At 34.6% G+C, this 24076-nt stretch overlaps 1 protein-coding gene and 1 long non-coding RNA gene across 3 annotated transcripts in view; both read left to right on the top strand.

The window, feature by feature from the left end:
* The window catches only part of SLC35F5 (solute carrier family 35 member F5), a 28958-nt gene extending 6151 nt beyond the window's left edge, over positions 1-22807 (top strand). Inside the window, exons 4-17 of one of the 2 annotated variants that reach the window (XM_083840602.1) lie at positions 3020-3161; positions 4351-4459; positions 6619-6681; positions 8233-8314; positions 9639-9829; positions 11278-11359; positions 12133-12220; positions 12497-12561; positions 12897-13001; positions 13415-13574; positions 16018-16108; positions 20473-20627; positions 21076-21164; positions 21862-22807. In XM_083840602.1, coding sequence (XP_083696728.1) covers positions 4370-4459; positions 6619-6681; positions 8233-8314; positions 9639-9829; positions 11278-11359; positions 12133-12220; positions 12497-12561; positions 12897-13001; positions 13415-13574; positions 16018-16108; positions 20473-20627; positions 21076-21157 — 1254 coding nt within the window. In that variant the 5' untranslated portion in view covers positions 3020-3161; positions 4351-4369 and the 3' untranslated portion in view covers positions 21158-21164; positions 21862-22807. Of the gene's footprint in view, positions 1-3019; positions 3162-4315; positions 4460-6618; positions 6682-8232; positions 8315-9638; positions 9830-11277; positions 11360-12132; positions 12221-12496; positions 12562-12896; positions 13002-13414; positions 13575-16017; positions 16109-20472; positions 20628-21075; positions 21165-21861 lie in introns of both variants that reach the window. The other variant, XM_083840601.1, reaches the window with a different exon arrangement.
* Positions 16115-18710, top strand: LOC310901288. Its single transcript, XR_014585702.1, has 2 exons — positions 16115-17435; positions 18213-18710. It is a non-coding gene; the product is annotated as an uncharacterized lncRNA (long non-coding RNA).
* Positions 22808-24076: the final 1269 nt, after the last annotated feature.

Here is a 24076-nt window from a genome sequence, read left to right as displayed (position 1 = left end):
TTTGTAGGAGTCTAACGCAGCCAGGTTGGATACGATGTTCGGCAGCTACACTGTGCACACAGTCTCCGCACAGACTATACGTGCTGTATGCTTTGACACGGTTTGTGGTGCAAACAGAAGAGCTAGTTGTGTAAGCATGTCATGTAGAGATTTCAAATCCACTAGGCAACTGCTGTTCCTTCCTGTTTCCAGCTACATCTCCCCTTCCTACCCACAGCGCATAAGTGGTGAAAGGCTGGAGTAGTTTCCACTTCTGTTATACCTTACCACTGTTATTTTGTCACCTGGTAGCCTGACAAGGAGTGAGACTTTTCTTCTAGCTCCTTTGGAACTTCTTTATGCTCCCCTTCCATTTTGGCTGCATGTTATGAAAACGTGGGTGATCTGTAGGCTGCATATAATAAAATGTAATACAATGCCTTGTAGGCTATTAGTCATAAAAAAATGGAGGCAAAGTTGGTAGAGCTTAGTACATAGTATCTATTAAACTAATTCTTAACAACTCAAAAAACTCGCGAGCTTTCAGGTACCAAAATGTTTCTGTTCGGTTACTTGGGTTTAAAATAATATACCTGTTTATTTTCTCTCTGAAAACAAATGTTTTCTTCTTTATTCTGTATTGCATAAAAACTGCAGTTCCTTGCTGAATCTTTCATAACGTTGCTCCTATCTACTTACAGACTTTTGCTTTCTTTTGTCAATCCCACCATTTTATCAGAAAAGCAGAATAATTATCCAGAAGTAATGCCCACACATGGAATATACGAGCATAGAACTAGTGGTGTAATTATACTTCAGGAACTCTGATGACTTTTTTTCCTTTGGAAAGAAGCCCTTTGAGAAATGGAGAAAGAAAGTGTCTAGATTTGAATGTGGCACAGAGTATATAGCAAAGGAGAGGCATGAGGCAAACAAAGGTGAGAAACAGTGTAGCGGTCTGAAAAGCACTTGTGCACATGTAAACATGTAAATAATTAATCTGAAGAATAGGCTAGTCTGAAGGAAAAATCCTGTAGCTTCCTTGCTGAAGATGTTGTGGCACTGTCTCCTTCATAAAAAAATGTTCAAGTAATGAAAAGGCAGTGAGTGAGGATATGTTGACGTGTGGAATAAACAAAGTGTAGTGTAGTTTGAAGTCATATAACTTTATTAGCAAAGCAGTTCACGTCTCTTTATTGGAAGACTCAGGATTTGCTCCATAAAGGTGAATTAGTTCTCAGTTCCTTGAGTTTTTTCAAAGATAGTGAGTTATGTTTTTATGTTGATAAATAGCAGGGTATGCTATATATTCTGTAGCAAATCAACTCTTAATGCATTTTCTTAAAATAGACCCAAAATAAGATAATGTTAATCATAGGACTACCATGTGCGTATCTCACAGAGTTTCATTAGGAAGTATTTGAAAGAGTCTACTATGAGTGGACAGAGGTATGAGATGTCCATCTCTGACACATACCTAAACTTGTGTTTGAAGCTTTTAATCATAAAGTTGAAAGTTTTCCTAAGTTTGGGTCTTATAATCAGCAGTCATTAAGCTGTATCTCAAATCTGAATCTTCTACTAGCGTTAGTGAATATAAGTGCATGTAGGTCTGGCACGTTCGTGATTAGCACTTGAGTTACAACACAACCATTATTTTTAAAAGCTTCCCTGTCTTTATTTTTTATTTTTGTTATTTTTTTGAAAGTACTTTATTGATCTCCTAATGTTTACTGAAAATACTGAAATTAATACTTAATTTAATGCAAGTTGTGCAAAGTCAAGCCCTCTAAAGTCAGGATGTGCCACTTCTTTGGCCAACCCAAACAAAAGCACTTCTGTTCTCATGTTTACTCTGTGATTTGAATAAAACAGAAGTACTCTGCCTACTGAGAGAAAAGGAGAGCAGGTTGGTCTACGCACTGCTATAGTGCTCATCTCCTGCATACATTTTTCTCTTCAGAATTTTCTGTTGAGCAGGAGTAGGAGTATACTCCTAATCTTTCAGTACAAAATAAAAACAAAAAACAGTTGAGTAAAACATTCAAACTGAGCTGGGCTTTTCTGGTAACTCACTAGAATTGCTTTAATTGAGACCTTTCTATTAATACCTTGGACAAAGATTTCTAAGGTCCATGAAAGGGCTAATAGGCTTGTGTCTGTCAAAATCTGAACTTTTTATGTTGTGATTTCAGGGAAGTCTGTATGGCTTTCATAAAGCTGTACTAGATGACAAGCCTAAACTTTGTGGCTGTAGTTTTGACTTCTCAGCATATGAAGTGTTTATAAGTGATTATTCCTATGTGTAACAGGGGCACAGTCAAAATCATAATCAAAACGTTTGTGCTTTTTTATCTTAACCAGGCAAATCTTTCTGTTGTGTACATGCTTACTGTTAGTTTGAAAGTTTTTTGCTAGAATTGGTGCATGCCTGTACCTCATTAATTATGTATATATATATTAAAAAAAAAAGTTATAATATATAAAAACAGTTCAAGTGCATGTATAATCTGGTTTTTTAAGCTTAAAAGTAGGTATTTTTTTCACATTTTACATGTGGAGGGATCATAATTTACTAAAATGCGTTGCCATATCTTCAGAAATGTTTGAAGAATCCTAAAGTTTCTGACTACTATTAGTTGAATTGTATTTGACATAACATGCCAAACTAATTCCTACTGTAAGCTTAGAGTATCTGAATTTACAGAAGTGCAGTGGTTTGAAATTTTGCAGAGCTCTCAGCATAAAAATTCCAGACATTTTATGCTTTACCTACTTTTGCTTGTTTCAGTGGTAGAATGGTAAATAAATTCTTGAAAAGCCTAGACTGACATTTTAATTCTCTTTCACTGAAAGTCTCACGCCGGATATGTCAAAAATACCCTTTCTAACAAGCATACGCATCTACTTCCTGGCATACTGGATCTATTTTATATATGCAGCATTTGGTCTTTCCTACCCTCACTGTGATTTTTTTTGTATGTTTTTACATTCCTGTTTGTAATATTTTGGGTTTTATTTCTTTATTAATACTGAACAGGTTACAAATGGTGTGGGTTTTTATCATGAATCGAATGAGCTCCCAGAGCAGTTCATCCTCTCAGCGCAGGCGAATGGCTCTAGGAATCGTCATTCTTCTCCTTGTTGATGTGATATGGGTTGCCTCTTCGGAACTCACTTCTGTAAGTATTGTTCTGTGAACCTTAAAAGAAAATAAAAGCCTATTTAAGAGAAAAATCCAGGGGGAACATGGTCACTTAGGCTCAGTAGGCATTCTAGTGTAAGGTCTGATATTGTTTTCAGTACGGGGAAGAGAGTGTCCTCCTTAACTGAATTACTTTTACTGGAATTACTTTACTGGATTACTGAAATAACCTGTATACATTAAACGTTATGAGCACGCACAACTCAGTGACTACTGCTTTCAATATAGAAGGTATTATTGGCAATTTTAAAATGAAATAACATAAATTCATAAATGTGCACAGTAACTTGGGAATTCATTTTGTTTATTGCCATATTGATTAAAATAACGCCTCAGCTTTTCCTGAGAAGTAGTAAACGAGTTGTAGCATTACAAGTTAGGTAGTATGGTAGATTTTGGTATGGACCATCTAGAAGCCTTGGATTAAAGCACTCATGGGTCACGGAGTTAAGCCCTGCAATTGCAGACAAGCTTGTCGTATTCTAGTTGATATATTCACCATCTTAAAACTGGTCTGGTATTTACTTCATGTTAAGTTTTAGGACCTAAAGCAAAGCTTTAGCAATGGAAATTGATTTTTTTAATAAATTCTTCTTAAATTCAGGTTTCTGAATAGTTATTATGTTTTGTGACAGTTCTGAAACTAAGCATTTACAAATATTTGTGCCTTAATGTGCTATTATTAATGTAACTTTTTTTCCAATCACCTGGTGGAAACACTGTTGATTCTGAAATATTACTTAGAATAATGTTCTCTAGTTTGTGAATACTATGTTATTGGTTATAAAAGTCATTTTTCGTTTAGGAAATGTTTGTATATGAGTGTATCTTTGGTCCTATTTGAGTTGTATAGCATATATCACTATGTTGCTTGATAATTAAAAAAAAGTAGAAAGTAGCTTTCCTCTGCTGGCATAGTGTCTTAAAAGATGGCATTTAAGATGCTTTGAGAAAGGATATCTCCAGAATAGGTGGGACCACTTGTCTTTTGGTTATAGTTGCCAATACTTGCAACGTTATGACTTTGGAAACCAGACTATCCTGGACTATATACCTGAAACTGTTCATTCATTTTTATGAATTCGTACCTAACTGGTAATTTTGGATACTGCAATTATTTTCTTTCCACAGTATGTTTTTACAAAGTACAACAAACCTTTTTTCAGTACGTTTGCAAAAACATCTATGTTTGTTCTATATCTCCTGGGATTTATTGTTTGGAAACCGTGGAGGCAACAGTGTACTCGTGGGTTTCGTGGAAGGCATGCAGCTTTTGTAAGTACTTTAACTTACATAACCGTTTCGATGTCTGTAGAAATTTGTACAGAATTATTTAAAATAAGGAATAAAAAAAGGTGGAATTTATATACTTGCTAAATAGTGCTTTAACAAAAGCAGTTATAAACTGAATCACGGCACAGGCTGAGGTGGCAATCATTACAGTAATAGTCTTGTGAGGAAAAGAAAATGAAGGAAAAAGCAGTATGAAATATGTGAGGAATCATAAGAAATCCTCTACTAAGCCAGGCCATGTGCCCATTTATCCTGGTGTTTTACCTTGGGCAGTTGCAGAGGATGATTCTTTTCAAGAAGAGCTTACCTGTTTCACTGTTGTTGGTTTCCTTTTACTTCCCCAACATTTATAACCAATAGAATTAGTATTTGAACGTAGTAGTTGATTTTTTGACTTTTTCAAAGAGGTTTTGAGGTTTTTGGCATCATATATAGGAAAGGTAGTAGAATTGTGACTTTTTTGCTGTTAATGCTCACCAAAAGTAAGTATTGGCAACCTTTTATCCATGTGAATGGCCTTCTGTTGCCCATCTTAGAACTGGGCACAGTTTGTTCTAGAGTCTAAAATTATGACAGAAATAGAGGCATTTTCCAAGGAATTGAGAGATGTTGGGAAGAGCTCTTGTTCTGTGCCAGTGTTTCAGAATGCTGAGCAGCAGGACTCAGGAAGCAGTAAGATATTTAGCCTTATCCTAATCTCACATTAAAATAACAGAAAAGGTGATCCAAGAACATGCTGTTAATCAACATGTCTCGATTAGAAAAGAGCTTGGATGAAAGGAATATGTTGGATATATATGGATATATTGAGCGTCACTGATAGTGATATTTTAGGTGTAACATACTTAAAAGTCACTGGGCTTAATGTCACGTAAAACATTGCAGTTAAAACAAACTTGTTTTAAAAACTTGTGTTAAACAAATGGAAATCATTTAGAGTTGAATGATATCTTGAAATATTTTTTGGTAGGCCTTATGCTGTTTAGAATCTGCACAAGATAACTGGGAAATAAACAGAATTTACAGGTTCTTTACTGGCAGAAATGACAAGGATGTGATGAAAGCACTGAAGGATGATTAGTTAAACTGAGCAGGTTTACTAATCTGAGCAGATGAGTAGAATAAGTGTCTCTCTCCTAATGACCACTAATGACTAGTAGTGGTTATATTGACCACCTGAAGACAGTGCAGTGCTATGTCAAAGAAAGAGATAATACTTAATTCTCATATGAACTGGGCAGCAACGAGTAAGATCGCTGATTCTGTCCCGTTTTGTGTGTGGCACTCATGGGACTGCTTCTGGAATCCTGTAATTTTCCTTTTATTTTACCCTCTAACGTTAATTTTTAATAACTTGTAGGAAGTAACCATTGCTTTTGATGTTTAGATACTTTGAAAGAACAACACAAAGGACTGTAGAGTGCAGTGAGAAGTAAGATTTTTTTTTTTCAGAGACTTTTGAAGAAATTAGTTAGATATTCAACTGCATAATTACTGTAAGTGCCTTTAAAATGCCGTGTGTTTATCAGCCTGGAACAAAAATGATGTATTTATGAATTTTTATTTCAACAGTGATCGTTTAGGCAAACACGGTTTACTTTAAGCCCTTTTGCACATTAGAGACTTTGTAGATTTAGTACCAAAGTGGTAGAACAGCTCAGCTGCAAGTCAGGGAACAGGGGGTAGCCGTGCTTGTAAGGATGTAGAAAGGAAGAGGAAAAAGGATAGCTGACCTTATCCTGACTTAAGTCTTGTTAAAACTGAGGCAGAGTTCTCTGTTTTTACGCAGAGGAACTTTGCCCAAATAAAATGGCGAAACAAGAGGACTATTGTAATGTCTGCACAATAACTTAGTGCAACATCTCACTGACTGAACTTTGTAGGTTTTGGCTTTCTAACAGGCTGATCTTGCAGTGACACCTGGGTAGTTGAATTCAGTGGGGTTCTCCAAGAGGTAAAGGGAATTACCAAAATGGAGTTCCTTACTCAACTTCTAAGCCCTCTTGGTTTTGGGGTGGGGGTGTGTGTGTGGGGAGAACTGTGACAGAAATATGGAAAAAGGCATTAAAAAACGTGTTCTCAAAAAAAAACCACCCACAGATTGTCTTCATAATTGTTACATTTAAGGTTCTTTTAATTAGTTTGCAGATGCTGAAGGTTACTTTGCTGCTTGCACAACAGATAATGCTGTAAACAGTTCTCTGGTAAGTTCCATAAGTTTTGAAGCTCAATGCTTTGTAGTAACATGACACCATTATCCTGACTTCTTGCCTTTAAAATATCTATGTACATGTAATAGTTCTTGGCAAAGGGGCTTGGTAGCTCAAGTATTTTTTAAGCACTGCAAATAATGCTGTTACTTATTATGAGAAATAGAGGTTCTCAACTTGATAAAACATTTACTTAAATGTTTCTGTAGTAGTTCGTGAAAGAAGTATTTGTCGTAAAAAGGAAACCTTACTGTATTCAGCTTAGTAGCTACCAAAGCAAAATGTGGAGAGCTAGTGGTAAAGCCGAACATCTTCCAAGACAAACACACAAGAGCATCATTCAGTTGGTTCAGTATCTTGTGTGCTGTGATCCTGCATTGCAGTTTGGAAGAGAAATGGACTGCCTTCTTCCATCCAGTGGATGAAGTGATTACAGTTTACTAAATCAAATGTCATTGCTGATAATTCTGCTGATAAGCCAGATGTCATTTTTGCAATGATTTTCATCATCCACAAATGATGTTTTTTTTATGCCCCCGTTGCTCACAGACTGCTGGCTAATCTGCATGTTTAAATTGGAGACAACATCCAGAAATGGATCCAAAACACAGAACATCATTAAAGCTTGCACTGCTTCTGTAATAAAGTAGGGGAAGACAATTGAGTGTTGACAAACTGTGATACGTAACTTATATTTTCTACTGAATGAGAAGTTGGAGAGTTTTTTTTTCAGAAGTATTCTTCAATATTTCTTTTTCAACTTAATTTATCTCATTTAAAAATAATCATGTTAGTCTACTTGGTGCGTAAAGATCATCTGACCTTAGAAGAAAGATTCACTGTCAACCTTGAACAATTTTGCATTAATATAAACACCCACAAAAATTCTAGTCCTAAGGAAGGAGCCTAATAAAAATGCAGCTACCAGATTTTCTTTTTTTTTATTATTTCACTCTTACAGCTTATTAATTTAATTTAAATAAGCAGCTTAACTCTTGCCTTGTTGGAAATATTTTAAACAATTAAAACTTCTGCAAGGTGTCTTGTATACTGGAGGTCTTTTCCCATTTTTTTTTTTTTGACGTTTAGTTCTAGTTCATCAGTTTTTGGGAAATGAGTATGTATTCAATTTTCAATGTATTCAATGTATGGGTATTCTGTATTTTATGTTTCTAGTTTAGCATTTGGACAGAGCCTATAGATCTACTGACACTTATGTGATTTTTTAATGATTTTTTTTAAATTTTAAATCAGTAGGTTTGGATTGTGGGGGAACGACCTTGGTGACCTTTGTGTTCATGAGGATTTACACAAACGCACACAGTTATTTGCATGCTGCATTTTACCAGTATGTTTAATGTAAAATACAGAAAACATGAGCATTCTTGACAAGCCTATCTGCTCTGTGTAAAAACATTCAATTAAATTTGATTCTCAATATTAACCAAACTTTTATTTTGTATTTATTTTCTAATAAATTAATTCTATTGCTTATAATTTAAATATCCTGCTTAACTTTATTTTACGTATACTGATTCATTTCAGAGTGAACCTTTGTATGTTCCTGTAAAGTTTCATGATTTGCCAACTGAAAAAAGTGGCAGTAATAATAGTGATGCAGAGAAAAGTGAGTAAAGATTCTTTGGAATGCTGAAATGCTAGTTCTTTGATTTTTTTTTTTTTTTTTTTCCCCCCCATTTGTTGGTATAACTGCTGTCATGTTGCAGGATTGACTTTTTTTTTTCCTCCCCATCCCCTCCCCTTAAATCTCATGTTGCATGAATTGCAGTCTCATATTTGCTTTCAGGTAGAGAAAACATAGGCCTATCGTTCAGTTTACCTTTCTTGGTCACTACAGATCCAGCCTATGTTTATCTCAAGGGACCAGCTGGGTTCAGTACTTGTGATTCTTTCCTTCTGGGCTTGTATGACCAGCAGCAGTGAGTCAGCCTCTGGAAAAACAAGCTATTGTCCTTTTTAGAGCAGGAGCAAAGCAGTCAAAGTAAGAATTTTAAGTCTATGTGCGTTCTGATTTTATTTAAGCCTCACTATCTTGTGATAGTAGCTGAAATGGGCCTAACTCGCCCAGATAATTAAAGAAAGGTTGGCTGTCGAGAGTCCAGTTATCTGATCCTCAGCAAAAGTCCCTGCTTATAAAGGGGAAAGTCTCTTTTAATTTCTAGATGAGAGATGTTTGGAACCACTTTAGTAGGTTCTACTGTCCGGTGACAACAGGCACCAGTCCCATGGTGGTTGAGCTAGAGCTTTTACCCCTTTTTTTTTTTTTTTCTAATTTAGGAAATGAGGTATTGTTTCATATCAAATCAAGTTAATATTTGTATGTAGCACATACCGTTTTCTTTCCATAGGAAAATAATACTACAGTAATCTTACAAGTAAAATCTGAAACTGTCTAGTCCTGATACTCGGATTAGTTAGGGGGTGAATTTCAAATGAGAAAGCGACCTTATGATCTCTGCTAAACTTTGAGGTCTGCTGGACGCTGTCATCCTCTGAATAGAACACTGTCCTTGCAGTTAGGTATAGATGTACGTAGAGTTTTTGGTTAATTTTTTTTTAGCTGATTAATCTTATCTTATTAATCAATCTTATATGTAATATTTACCAATACAGAATAGTTCCTACCCAAAAATTCATTGTTGCCTTCTGGGATTTTTTTTTTTTGAAAGGGAGAAGGAATGCTTTTTTTTTTTTTGTGGATGGATGGACAACTGTACTGATTTAAAACAAAAAATGTGCTTTGTCTTGGTAGCAGCCTGCCAAATAGCAAAATACTACTATAAGAAATGAAAACAGTGGCAAGTCTTCTATTTGGATAAAAAATTGTTATTATTTGTGAATTATTTAGAATCATAATTTTTATTGCTTGTTGTGGTTTTTTTTGAACGGTTTAATGATCATGTACAACTTTTTTTCTTTTTGTCCTTAAGCTCCCAAAAAGCCTCGTGTAAGGTTCAGTAATATTATGGAGATTCGACAACTCCCATCAAGCCATGCACTGGAAGCAAAGTTGTCTCGCATGTCATATCCAACGGTTAAGGAGCAGGAATCAATATTAAAAACTGTAGGAAAGCTCACTGCAACTCAAGTAGCAAAAATTAGCTTTTTCTTTTGCTTCGTGGTACGTGCTCCATTCTTTTAGAAAACTACAAATGTAATTAAAGCTTATATAATAATAGTGAAAATTATCTGTACGGTATTGAGATGACTTGTATTCTTTCTGTCTTTTTTTGTAAAAATACTGTAACTAGTAAAACCTGTCTTTTGCTAGACATAAAGGTGGAACTTCTTAAAGGATGGGTAACAAAAAGAGATCTAGGGTGTGTAGTTAACTGTAAGGTCGGTTGTAAGATACACCATGCTGTCGTGCCCTGTTGTCCAACACTGGACACGTTTGATACAGCAAAATCTGGGGCTATGTATAAGGGTTGGTCGTACTTCCAGTGAGACTGCATGAAATGGTTAAATGTTACTGTGGCTTCTTTCCGTGGACCATCACAGAAAGAGTGCCATCTTACGTGGCATTGTGCTCTTTGATAGCATGAAGAGAAGATGGTTAACTGTACTTCAGCTCCACTGAGGGCTGCAGGTTTTTCTTAGGAGACTGTTGGTCATTGGTGTCTCTGCATCATGCCTCAGTGCCAGAGGGAGAGAGAGCTAATGGTGGCAGGATTTTTAAGAGACAGTAAAAATGTATAGGGAAGAGCAGTGAGCTTTTCTAGGAGTGAGTAGCTTCACTGAAGGTTACACATAGCGTGGACCTGCCAGAGCTTTTCTTCAGCGAGTGGTACTAAGTAAACATTAAAACCCAGTAATTAGTACTGTTGATGCATGGACCAGAAAACAGTGATAAAACTTGCTGTGTATACATAAAGAATGTGCTTACAGCAGCAAGAGAAAAATTAGTCTCTTGTGAATGATTTTTTGGATGGTTGAAATACTTGTTCTTAGAAGTTATTTAGAATTATGTGTCTGAATAAATTTCCATATATACACACATGCAAAATTTTCTAGAGTAAAGTCATTATGTTCAAAACAATCTTTTTATGCCATTCATGGATGCTGCTATTACTAGAATATGTATGTATTTATTGGACAGTATATATATTCCTCTCCAAGACTTTAGAGAGTGGTAACTTCTCTGAGAATATACCTGAAATTTTCTTAATAAGATATTAATCAAGAATTTTATTTTTTAAACAAGCAAAATTGCTGCTACTTATATTTATGAAGGAATTGACAGACATGAATCTTTCCAAAGTGTTTTTGTATTAAATGTGATGCTTATTTTTTATACTGGAGATTAGGCTGACTAAAGTCCCATGTATCACCAGAAATTTCTTCACAGCCCTTGTGTGCTAATCATCTCGAAGCACTTACAAAACATGATAAATGTATTTTTAGATACCACAGAATAACTGTTCATTTCATTTGAATTATTCAATTATGCTTAATTTTTGAAGTATGCTATTTCAGTGTCACGCACATGTTGAATGTGGTCAGTTTAACTGTGTTCTACTCTTGCCTGCCATGTAATGTAACCACTGAATTATTTTTCTCGTCCTCCAGTGGTTCTTGGCAAATTTCTCTTACCAAGAAGCCCTATCAGATACTCAAGTTGCTATAGTTAATATCTTGTCTTCAACCTCTGGTAGGTTTTATTTTTAAGATCATACTTGTGTTATAAGGCTGTTTAAAATTCTTTTTGGTTACAGTATGCTTGTGTAATGTTTTAGCTGTGGTTTTGGGGGATTCAAACCATCGAATGCATGTATTTAAAAATGTCACTATGTAATTGCAAGCTTTTAGGCTTTCTTTATGATTCCCTTGCTTTTTGCATTTCAAGGAGTGTGTGTAAATATAAAGTCCGTATATTAAATAACTATGCTTAGTTAGTATGCTTAAATAACTAGTGGAATATGTTTGAAGGAAGGGTGGTATAACTTTTTGTCAAAACAGGTGCAATTCAGAGTAAAGTCCTCTTGCTAATTATTAGTTTAAAAAAATGGGGTTTGAGTGTATAGAACTTAAACCGCCTAGATATTGTACATATCACTTGTTTTTCTGAAAGGCTCACATATGAGCTTTAAAACCAGCAAATTATGTTCATGTTTTGAGGTGTAACTTTTGCTTTATGAAGTCAGTTTTAAAGGCACAATTACGCATTTTTGACTGACTTTTTAAGCTTACTGCAGTTTTTGTTAGTAATTCAGCCCTTCTCAGAGTTGAGTGTGTATTTGTTCATCTGAGGATTCAGACCATGATGTTTTAGTTTTATAACAGTTCTGTTTTAAAAATATGGATGCTAAAATCCCATAGTTGACACAAGTGTGTGAAATGCAAAGAATAAAATGTTAGTGCAGCTTTCTGAGCAAACTAGTAGCAAAACTTAATTGTATAAACTGTTCTTATTTTCTCTTGCAGGGCTTTTTACTTTAATCTTAGCTGCGGTCTTTCCCAGTAACAGTGGAGATAGATTTACTCTTTCCAAATTATTAGCTGTTATTTTAAGGTAAGATAATGGAATGGAACATTTGATCAAAAACTCCCTGATGCAGTGTGAGGACAAATACAATTATGGTATCTGTGATGATATATTGATATGCTTCTAAATCCTTGCTTCATGAATAAATTGAGGAAACAAATTAAGAAGTCTTTTTACCAAATCTCATGCTCATATAGAAAATAAGATTAATCCAATTTCAGTTGGAAATATGTGGGTTTATTTTCTTTTTGTTTAATGTTTTTGTGTTTTAAGCAGCATTTTGTATTTCTTCTTTTTTCTTAGCATTGGTGGCGTGGTACTCGTTAACCTTTCTGGATCTGAAAAATCTCCTGGAAGAGATACAATAGGTATTCATTTACTTTTTTTTAACCTTAGAATATGCAGTGATGAGTACCATCTTTTGTCAATTATCAGTACATTGTACAGCAAGTTATGTTTCTTTGTGTAACACAACTAAAAGCCTGGCTTTGTAGTTTCAACTTCTGAAACTAGTTTATAGCTTAATTGAGTCAGTATTTACATTATTGAGCTTTCTACATTTTCCCTACTTTTCACATAGTAATGGATTCCGTAATAAACAATTTCTATCTCTGTTTGACAGCTTTATAATAGGTGTGTGTTTTGAAGAGCTGATCCTAGCAACACTTGGCATGACTTAAATCAGTGTTTTTCATCTTTACAGGCTCCCTTTGGTCTCTTGTAGGAGCAATGCTGTATGCTGTGTACATAGTGATGATCAAAAGGAAAGTAGATAGGGAAGATAAACTCGATATACCAATGTTCTTTGGTAAGAATAAAAACAATGCTATTGAAAGTTTTAATTCAATGTGTGACTCAGTTGTTTGCTTTCACGATCTTAACTGTATGTGAGTGGTTAAGGGGCTTAGAAGAGCCAAAGAGAGAGCTTATTGTTCCCGTAATTATCAGTACTTCAGAGACTAGTTGTATGAGATGTTTCTTTTTTATAGTCTCAACAGGGAAGGATTGTTGTCCTACTACCTGAAGGAATGTGGACAGCCCCTTTTGATTCAGTGGATTTTTTTTTTCCATTTCTAAACCTGTAAATATATGACGTAACTCTTTGTCAGTGTCCTTTCCTCTGTGTATGCATATTGTCAGAATAGCAGAGTTTGAGATTTTAATTATGTTGAAGCTGAAGAACATTTATTGTGATTTACTTAATATTGTTTTTATACTCAGGTTTTGTAGGGCTGTTCAATCTGTTGCTGCTATGGCCAGGGTTTTTCCTGCTTCACTATACTGGCTTTGAAGCATTTGAGTTTCCCAGCAAACTGATATGGATGTGCATTGTCATTAATGGCCTTATTGGAACAGTTCTGTCAGAGTTCCTCTGGTTGTGGTATGTACTACTTGCTTCACGTATATTTCACAATATAAGCTGTCTTATATGCGTTATCAAATGTTGAAAATAGTAGAAATTGTAGAAATAATGGGAGTCAGAATCCAGCAAAAAAGTATTCTACAGTTTATGTTCAAGTCTTCAGAGACACACTGCACCATATCTCATTAGAATGTGTTAATCACCAAGGTATGGCAATTCATACATTAGCCTAACTTTTGTTAATTTAATGATATGATAGTCCGGATAGGTTGGCCACAGAGGATCAAACAGGAGGTTACTAGCAAAACAGCTCAAAAGCTGTAGCAGGGTTGAAAACTTGTGTATAACTGTCAAAAGGACAGTGTTCTTAGAGCAGTGGTTAATAAGTTGGAGCTTGCAGCCTGCAAGAATTCAGGCAGCCAAGGTTTCTTCTAGACCAGCATTAGGTTAAAATAGACAATTCTACAAGTTGGAAAGTCGTATTTTATTCTGGAAACACTAAGAAAGAGTTTCCAAAAAGAGAGATGTGTCCTATGCCATACAGTTGCTCAGCGAGCTAGAAGTCTGTTTCAATGCTATGTTTGCAATATGTACGGCAGTTTCTGTTGCCTGACAACCCTTGGCTTTCAGTCTCTTTTCTTTGTGGTAGAGAGGGTGGAAGAACTCATGGGTTAGATAGTCTTATACTGACATATTTCTGATCCTAGGATCCTAAGTTCTTGGACAGTCCTACAACAAAAAAACTCAACAGAACCCCCCTTTCTGTGTGTGTATGTTCAGGTGAAGTTTAACGTTTAGGAAATTTAATCATTTTTTTTGTTTGTTTATTGGCAAACTTTTAGCTAGTCCTGGGCATAAATCTATTTCAAAATGTGCTTTTGTAATTTAATTTAGTTTATATATCCATTGAATACTTTTGTTATGCTAATGGCATTCTGTAAGAATAGTTCAGTGTTGGTGGGTAAAAAGGTTAAATGCAATTTCACCATAGGCAAAATAAAAACAAACAAACAACAACAAAAAAAATAAACTCAGCTCTTGTCCCAAAATCAAGAACCAGCATAGAAGTAAGTACCTCGGTGGGCACAGACGATTCTTTGGACTTTTGGACTAGGACTAACCTCAGTTCATGCTGACTTCATCTTTTCCATGTATAGTGTGGAGCTAGTACGGCCCTTTAATCTTTCTTTGGATGTAAATAATACCATTTAATGCACTTCTTCACTCTACCCAACCACATGCTGCCAAGTAAATAATGTTGTGATAGATGTGACCCTTCCGTTCTTTTTTTTTTTTTTAACCTGCTGATAAATTTGGATTGGATTCTATGCTGTTTATTCATTTATGATGTTGTAGTGGTAAGGTTCGTTCTAATTCAGTACCAGCAGTCAGTGCTGCATTAAAGAAGTACTCTGTGATGATGCAGAAGGGGATTTAGAATATCAGGACGGAAACTTGCAAAAGTTCAGAGCATGCAAAATGCTTTGTTTCAGTTCTGTTTCTTTCTCATCTGCATACATTTTTCTTTCTTTTAAAGACACAGAACAAACCAAAAGTGATTATAAATATTAAAACTGGTCACTTGTGTTTGTTTAAAAGTCAGTCTTATGGAAGGACCTAATGGCTTGGTATAGGAGTAGTCTTTTAGTTTAATTGGAGAAACGTGTGCATGAAATCATGTTCTGGAGAATGTTTTCCACATATTTGTTCAGTTCTTTGTGTTTAAAAGCTGTTAATAAATTCAACCACTTCTGTGAGGTGAAAATAGTATTTTCTTTAGTGAATCACATTTAATGATTATAGTTTCAGTGGTGATGCATCTGTTTAATATTACAGAAGCCAGAGTAAAGATTGTCTAAGTTTTAAAAAAAATAAAAATTACAACTAAAGATTTTTCTTTAAAATTAGTTATTGGCAGAACGGATAGCAGTTCCACAAAAAAAAAAGCACAGCTAGCACTGTTTTCAGTACTTCTCAAAGATGAGGAAAAATGGCTTTATTTAAAAAAATAAATATAATCCAGATGTCTTTGAAATAAGAGATAACAACTCACTAATAAACATTATTGATTTGGATTGGGTAAATACCATTTTGTTGTTATTTTCTTCATATGGTAGAATAGACCATTTCATTGCTAACGAGACTCACTTTATGCTTGGGAATTTTTGACTTGGTCAATCATAATATGGTAGTTGCAGTTTTTATTTTGGATTTTATGATGTTCACTTTATCAAAATGGCTCAGACTAGTCAAATTTTATTTATAGAGCCTTTGGTTTATATCAAAGTGCAGAAGATCTCAGGAGCTGTTTTACAAATCAGTGACTGTGGATATTACAACATTTTATTAAAGATGACTGAAAGTTGAGCTTAATCATATACCTCCTGCAGTTTGATGTATTACTTTAGTTGTCTTTAAACTTTTATATAAGACTTCTTTTTTAATTATTATTATTTTTTAGGGGCTGCTTTCTTACCTCATCACTGATAGGCACACTTGCGCTAAGCCTTACAATACCTCTGTCCATAATAGCTGACATGTGCATGCAAAAGGTAATGTACTACTAAGGTTTGAGCATTGTTAACAGACTGGAGCTGATGGTTCCTTTTTTTTTTTTTATCTTCCCCACCTCAAATCAGTGGCAGTGTTATTTTTCACAATGTATGTATTGAATAGTATTCACTTATTTTAATTATTGAACTGCATTGTAATTAATCCTCTCTTTTATATTGACAGTTATAGTAATTTTGTACTTGCAGGTGATCACTTGTGTACTTTAATTTAGATCTGATTGAGATGCTGCTTGGATGAAAAGTACCCCAAGTCATCAATAACGCCTGTCAAATGCTTTACCTTAACAGGCACTTTTCAGAATTAAAGAACAGCTGCAAGTGCAGCCCATCTTAAGTTACAACCTTTACGATTACAGAATTGCTGTAGACTGCCTATCTTCCAAATGCCCAATTAGTAACGAAATGAAAATTGTATGGGTTTATGACATAGGCATGTAGAAGCTACAAGGCTTAATTACACATTATGAGGTTAATGTGGATATTAGGCTTCCATTTAACTGTCCTGCTATAAGTTAGTCTAGTTTCATTGTTACTGAGCTAATAACTGTGGGAAAAACCCTGCATATAAGGAAAGAAAAAAGAAACAGGCAATCAGTTTAGAACAGAAACTATATGAAGTTAGTTTGTGTTACTTGTCAAGCTGTATAGCTAGTTCTCTTCTCATGCTGATCGGGTAGAACTTCCAGATTTTATTTATGCATGAATTTCAACTCTGACTTTGAATATTTATTTGAATTTAATATTTAATCAGTGGCAAGGAATATCAAATTCTTAATTTAATGTGAATTATGATTATTTAGCATTTTCTGCAAGCATACAGTTACTGTCTTTTTTGTTTAAGTTGAGGTCATGCAACTGTTTCTGTTTTCTGAAGGCAAGATCACTTTTTTCCTGATCTTTATTTTGGATTTAAGTAATCCCTAGTGTTAAAATTTTTATTCGAGAAGTTAAGTTTTAATTTGAAAGTTAAACCACCTGTTTAACTTTTTTTTTTTTCTGAGCGACTTTAGGCCCAATTTTCTCACGCATCTGTGTGAGTTTAATCTTTCTTAAAGTGATAATGCCTTTTTTTGGGGACAGGGCATCCCCTACCTAGTCCAGTATGGCTATAACTTTTGGTGTTTCTCGTTATAGACACAAGCGTATCTGTAACATGGCTAAACTGTAAGCATTTGCCATCACATGCTTGTTTGCATTTTGACCACTGGTAACCTGCATTACACCAATGTTAGATGCTCATATAGTTGAGTGGTATGGAGAGGCTGCAGGAGTTGGTGCCTAGTATGTGCTTTCTGGGATGAAAAGGGTGAGTTGGTCAGCCTTTGAGCAACTTGGCCTAGCTACAATTTATAACTGAAATGCATGGAGTTAAAGAACTGGGATGCTAAATTTTGTGAATTAGGAAGCAGATTAGTCATGGAATAGCTTAGCTGAAGGTGATAGAAATTAAAATGGCAAAACTGTCCAAACTTAGAATGGTTTAGTGGGTGACATTGGTAGTAGGGGGATGGTTGGACCAGATGATCTTGAAGGTCTTTTCCAACCTTAACAATTCAGTAATTCTAACCACAGAATACTGCCACTGAAAGTTCGGAGTAGACTGGTGGTCACACTCTGCCAACTACTGCTTGCTTATTCTGCTTTGATGCTCTCTTGAGTTCTTTAGCAAATACACCTATGTTGAGTTTGTAAGCTCTGTACACATAGAAATGTGGAAGAACTTCTTTACTGAAGGGGTTGTTAGGCATTGGAATGGGCTGCCCAGGGAAGCAGTTGAGTCACCATCCCTGGAGGTCTTTAAGAGACATTTAGATGTAGAGCTTAGTGATATGGTTTAGTGGAGGACTTGTTAGTGTTAGGTCAGAGGTTGGACTAGGTGATCTTGGAGGTCTCTTCCAACCTAGATGATTCTGTGATTCTATTTCTAAAAAAAATCTGCCTATGCCTGGAATGTAACTTAAACTGAGCATTTTCTGAGTAGTGTCTTCCTTGAAGCAGATGTGGTTCATGCAGTATCTGTGGTGGTACAATCTGTGACTTGTATTCACTCACTACATTTGAATTTTCTTCTGTTTCTTTTGAGGTTTGTGTTTGTTTGTACAAAACTTACAAGAAATGAGGCGATAAGTCTTGCACTTAGAATGGTTCCTGCCAAAAAGAAGCTATACTGAGAAATGTTTCTACAAGCAAAGTGTCAATTCTAATGAAAACTTTCTGACTTCTGAAATTTTCTGGCAGACAAGTAAAATTGTGGGAGAGGAACACCACAGAACTTGTATTTCACCCTTGCTTAATGTCAGGGGGGATTTGGGGGAAATAAAGCAGAAAAATAAAAGGATAAAAATGAAAGGAAATTCAAATTGGAAAATAAAAGGGGAGACAGGCCCGGAATAAATAGTCTTGTAACGAATGTGAGATAAAGTATGTTTCATATTAGTATTACCTGAGTCTTTCAACTTGGACATACAGCAAAACCTTGCAGCGATTCCACCTATAATAAAGCAGTCACTGGTAAGATAACTGCATTCCTTTTGCTGTTCAAGTGTCTGCAATATACACTCGGGACATAAATTGTAGCAAGAATGTAAATACTTCATGGTAGGTATTAAGGAAACAAGGAGAAAAAAACAATAAATTTCTTACAAAAAAAATTACTTCAGTGAGGTGGAATTAGGTTTATATGTGAACTAGTTTTAATAGCAAAAATTTTTTTTAAAAAGTGTTCATTTATACTTATTTTTTATCTAGCTGTGTGTGCAGATAAATTTTTAGATCATATAGTTACATATATACACATATATATACAATAGTTACATATTGATATATGAAAAGCTTAGGCTGTCTTAGGCTGAAGTGATTCATCTAAACTTTTCTTCTGGAGTACAGTGAAAACTGGAATGTGGTTTTTCTAACTCTTTGTAAATAATTTCTTCTCTAAGCTATTTAATCTGAGTAAACACAGAGTCCGGATCTTTAAAACAAATTTCTTTGTCGTGTACACATGCAATATTGAGTTAGCTGAAGTAGCAGAATCATCTTTAAAGCTCTGTTGGATGTCTTTCAGTTGATATTGGTAGCACAAGGGCAACTAAATTTTTTAAACTCATTTTTATAGTTATCACTGTTTTCACTGCTAGAGTTGCTCCATGTGATATGTATTTGGTATTTATTTTAAAAAAAAAAAAGGTAGTTAACTCTTAATCTGACTTCTGGTACACCTTGTTCTCATTTGCTCTTTTCACATTCCTTATCTTAAATCTTCACCTTCCTGTATTGTCTCAGTTTATGTGCTGGCAACATCTTTCATAATCTGAATATTCATGTCTTTTTCATTCCCTCCACCATTGTTTTCATTTGCCTACACCTGGTTCTTTCTGGAGGTTCTGATTCAGATATTTGCTACCTTCCGTTTTTCTTAATTTTACTTGCCTTGTGTAAAAAGGCTGCTTTGTCTTCCTTGGGGTAGATACAAAACCTGACTATTTTTAGGCATTTTTCCATCCGGTGATGCCTCTCTCTTCATCTAACAATTGCAATTTGTTAGGTTTTGAGAGTGAGCGTCAGTACTTGCTATCAAAACTGTACCTTTTTTTCTTTCCTCTGAAATCTTCAATTTTGGACTTTTTTTTCCACAAGGGGGAGCTGTGCTTATGTTTCATTGCTCTGTAATCCTTAAAGACGTTTCAAACAAGATTATAATTCTTGCACCCTTGATTTATGTAACTTTCTACAATTTTAAGTTTAAAACCGTTTTAGATGATCAATTCTGAGTACTAATAGTAGTATAGGTACAAGTAGAATTTAGTTTAAATTGGGCAAGTATTGTGCCATGCTTTTTTTTTTTTTAATGAAAAAAAATACTGTAAGTTTCCAGTGGGGTAGTCTTATCTCTGCACATTGATTTCATCAGTGACTGCTCAGTGACAGGATGTTCAGAGTGGATAATCAGGTGTACAGATCTTTCAGGTGAGGTTTTTTTTTGTCCAATGCTTTGGAAGTGTTATGAGGACTTCCTCATTTATAACCAACAGATAACTACAACCTAAAAATGAGAGCATCTGTAAATAGCCGATTTCATCTACACCACGGCACAAACAAAATGCTTTGTTGTACAGAACAGAAGTGTTATTCACTTACTAGAAGTAGTGGTGACTGTAGAAATTGTACCAAATCACTTGCAGAAATATTTGTAATATTTCACCCCATTCAAAAGAATTGTGCATCTTAAAATTGTAAATAGTTTTATAATAACTGCTTCTAATATACAGTATACTTAAAAAACAAAACAACAACAAAAAAAAACACCGTGTTTTGAGTGATTGATGTCTGTGTTTTAATTCCAGGTGCAGTTTTCCTGGTTATTTTTTGCAGGGGCAATCCCTGTATTTTTTTCTTTTTTCATTGCAACTCTTTTATGTCACTATAACAACTGGGATCCAGTGATGGTGGGAATCAGAAGAGTTTTTGCCTTTATTTGTAGAAAACATCGAATTCAGAGGTAGGGCAGTCACAAAATATAATCCTATGTCTCCTTTCTGGTATCCTGTAATCTTTTGTGAGCCACAGTACGCATGCTGTATTAATTTTCATCTAAGTTTGTATCAAGATCACCTCCATGGCTGACTTTTTAATTGTAGTAGTTGGCAATCCATTTATTAACCTATGTAATGTTCAGAAAAGGGAAAGATTTTAAGTCTGTTTATTTTTTTTAAATAAGTTTCCTACTGGCTATCACACTTGTTTATTTTTTTCTTAATGCTATTATAATAGTTACTGTATCCAAAGCATGCAGTGAAAAAGTGCTAACTTTTGAAGCGAGGGAGGTTTTGTATATTTTTGATGGTGTAGTTCAAACCTCTATAGCACATTTAGTACTTACGAAATGAGTTGCTTTGATGCCAACATATTACTGTGTAATTTAAATAAATAAATCTGTTTCTTTTAAGAATGCCAGAAGAAAGCGAGCAGTGTGAAAGTCTCATTCCTATGCATAGTGTTTCACAAGATGGAGATAGTTGCTGTTCATAGACAAAAGGTATGCTAATAAACTTGAAACAATAGGGTGAAGGGTGAGGATTCTATTTCATGATGGCATTTGTTACATAAGTACACATTTTTACAGAGCATACAGTTAATCTTGTTTTGAGTTAATGTATAGAGTTTTAAAGAATATCTTCAAAATCCATATTATTCTATACCAAACATTATTCTTACCTTAATGTACTTCTTGGCCAGTGGTTTTGAAATGGAAAGTAGATTTTACTTTAATGTTTACATTTTCTTAACGCGGGTTTGGGGTGTGGGGTAAGACAGACAGTGGGGACAGGAGCAGGAAGAGGTGGGAGGACTTAGGTAATGTAAAAAGAAAGCACCTGTACCTTTGAAAAGTCTCATAGAAACTTAATTACTCAGTAGACGTTAATTTTCTTCCCAGTACTGTAACCTTAATGAATAAATTTTACTTGAAACTTTAAATAAAAAAAAAAAAGTATTCATAATGATGGGGAAAAAAGAAAACTGCCTTCAGCGGGCACAGATGCAGTATATTACAATGAGGAATAACTATGGAGTTTGCTAAATAACCCTCTAAGAACGGGTTACACAAATCTCTAACAGGATTATTACAGATGGTTTGCTGATACTGTCTTGGAGCATGGAGATGGACTTAGTTTTGGACTTTGGATCTTTAATTATGTAGCACTAGTAACGTTTTTTTTTCTTTTCCTTCTTAGTTTAGAAACGGAATGATGCCTAGCGAAGAGACAATCTCTGGAAAAGTCCCTAAGGAATCATGTTTCAGTGCCTATTCTGAATTTTTAGTAAAAATAAGAAGTTTTGGTTCTTGTGAAACGTTAATGTTTTCCTCTTTCTTGCTTTCATCTGGTTTTATAAATGAACAAATTTACTACATGCATATCGCTGTAGGGAGTCTTAGTCCATCTGAGCAACCAAACCTGCCTTACAACACTGAGCTGGTGAAGTTACTTGACAAAATCAAGAAAATGAATGCTGTTAAGTGATTTCTTTCTCTTTTTAACTCACAGTTTTGTTAAATGCTGGACAACATTGTTTTTAAAAACACTTTCAAATGCGTTATGTAAATAAGTTTGCAGGTTATCACGTCTTACAGGCTTTTTGATGAAAAGCTAAATAGATATGTTACCTGTAGTAGGTACAAATTAACTTTTTTATGTTGTATAGACTATTTGCATATTAATAGAAGAAAATAGTAAAGTAATTTATTAAGTGAATTCTTGTAATTATTGAGGCAGGATCTTTGTACGGTCCTGGAACACTACATATATATTGTCTTATCCCATTTTGAGAAGCCTTGTAATGGCAACGGGTGCCGATGTTTAAAAATCTTGTATTACCTAATGTTCTGGAATGTTTACAATTTTAGTGAATGATAAAATATTTCTAATGACAGTACATTTGGGTGTGCATTCTCAAAATCAATGTTTGTTTTAAACAGACCGATTCTGTAACCTGTCATTCTGAATGATCTCATACAGAAAACTGAATTTGAAAATTTTCATTAGTACAGCTGCCAGCTAAGAAACAGATCAAATTAATTGTTAAAGTTTTCAGTCAGTGGGTTGCACTATGAAAGATAAAGATAATTATATTGATTTCTTTTTTTTTCCAATTACATTAATAAATTTATTCTAAAATTGATCGTTTTCCTTATAACCTGTATCTTCCTTCTACTGCGGCATTTTTCCTATTTGATTCTGAGAAGTTAGGAATAATTAAGTTCAGGGATATTTGACAAAAATCAGTAACTTTTTCCAACTTCTGGTTATAAGACACTTATATTTTAAAAAATAATAATAATTTTGGCTTTTGTATGATTTTATTTTCTTATAATGAATATAGGACAGATTTTTAGCCAATAGTACTGTTTTCCACGTAAGAAGTCTGTTAATAACATAGGGTATTCCCGTGATCCTTCCAAGAGCAGTTTTGGTGATTTGGTGACACCACTACTAGACTAGAGGGAATGCAAGAAAGTGACATGTTTAGTGATACAGTTAGAAGGATTGACTCAACCAGCAGCTAGAATGCAGAATTCTTTATGTAGAGAACGGAAAAGATACTGGGGAGAAATGAGTGAATCTGGGGATTGTTCTTGTTGAGTATTGCACCTTAATAAAGTTTTCCCTTCCGGTTCTTAATATTGGATGTCATTAAAAGTTGCAATTATCTGAGGCATCTCTTTAAGATGATGTAATAAGTCTTTGGATACCTGAGAAAGGATTTCTTTTTTAATATTATTTTAATAAGTTAATAAGATTATTAAATTTTCCGTGGCATTTTCAGAAACTTTCTATTTCAATTCCAAAGCCCAGTAGTAGAGGGGTTGAAAATACAGTATGTAAAACTAATTTTATATTTTACTTAGTTAGAATTTTCAGAGATTTCTTTGGTAAGAGCAGTTTACAGTAGGATTTTTTTTTCTAAATTAGGACAAATTAGAGAATGTTACTTTCAGCTTTTTCAATAAGTGTTGTTAAGGCTTAGTGGCAATAAAAAGCTAATGTCCGTTTTCTTCCGATTTTAACGTTTCAATGAGATCATGCCATATACTCAATACCAGCCATTAACTACAAATTTAGGTCTGTTCCTTTACAACATCTAATCAGTTACAGCTTTAGCAAACTAACCTTAGGAAAACTGAGTTTGCTTTCAAATGGGCAATTACAGTATTTTTAGCAGGGTATTTTAATAATGTCTTCTGAAATTGGTCACTGATAGCATTGGAGTGATAACGCATGGTGGGCAATTGCTATTCATATTTGTTCATGGCTTAAAAGTGAAAGATCGTCATGGTCTCATATGTATATGACTTCTGTTAAGTGGCTTTATTATGTTAGAGAGGTTTAGAAACTAAGTACTAGGAGAGTGTTCTTCTATCTCTGACCCAGTCATCTTTCTGTTCAGCAG

The sequence above is a fragment of the Anser anser genome, assembly GCF_964211835.1.
Source record: "Anser anser genome assembly, chromosome: 6".
NCBI classification, from domain to species: Eukaryota; Metazoa; Chordata; class Aves; order Anseriformes; family Anatidae; genus Anser; species Anser anser.
This window is presented reverse-complemented; position numbering and strand designations above follow the sequence as displayed.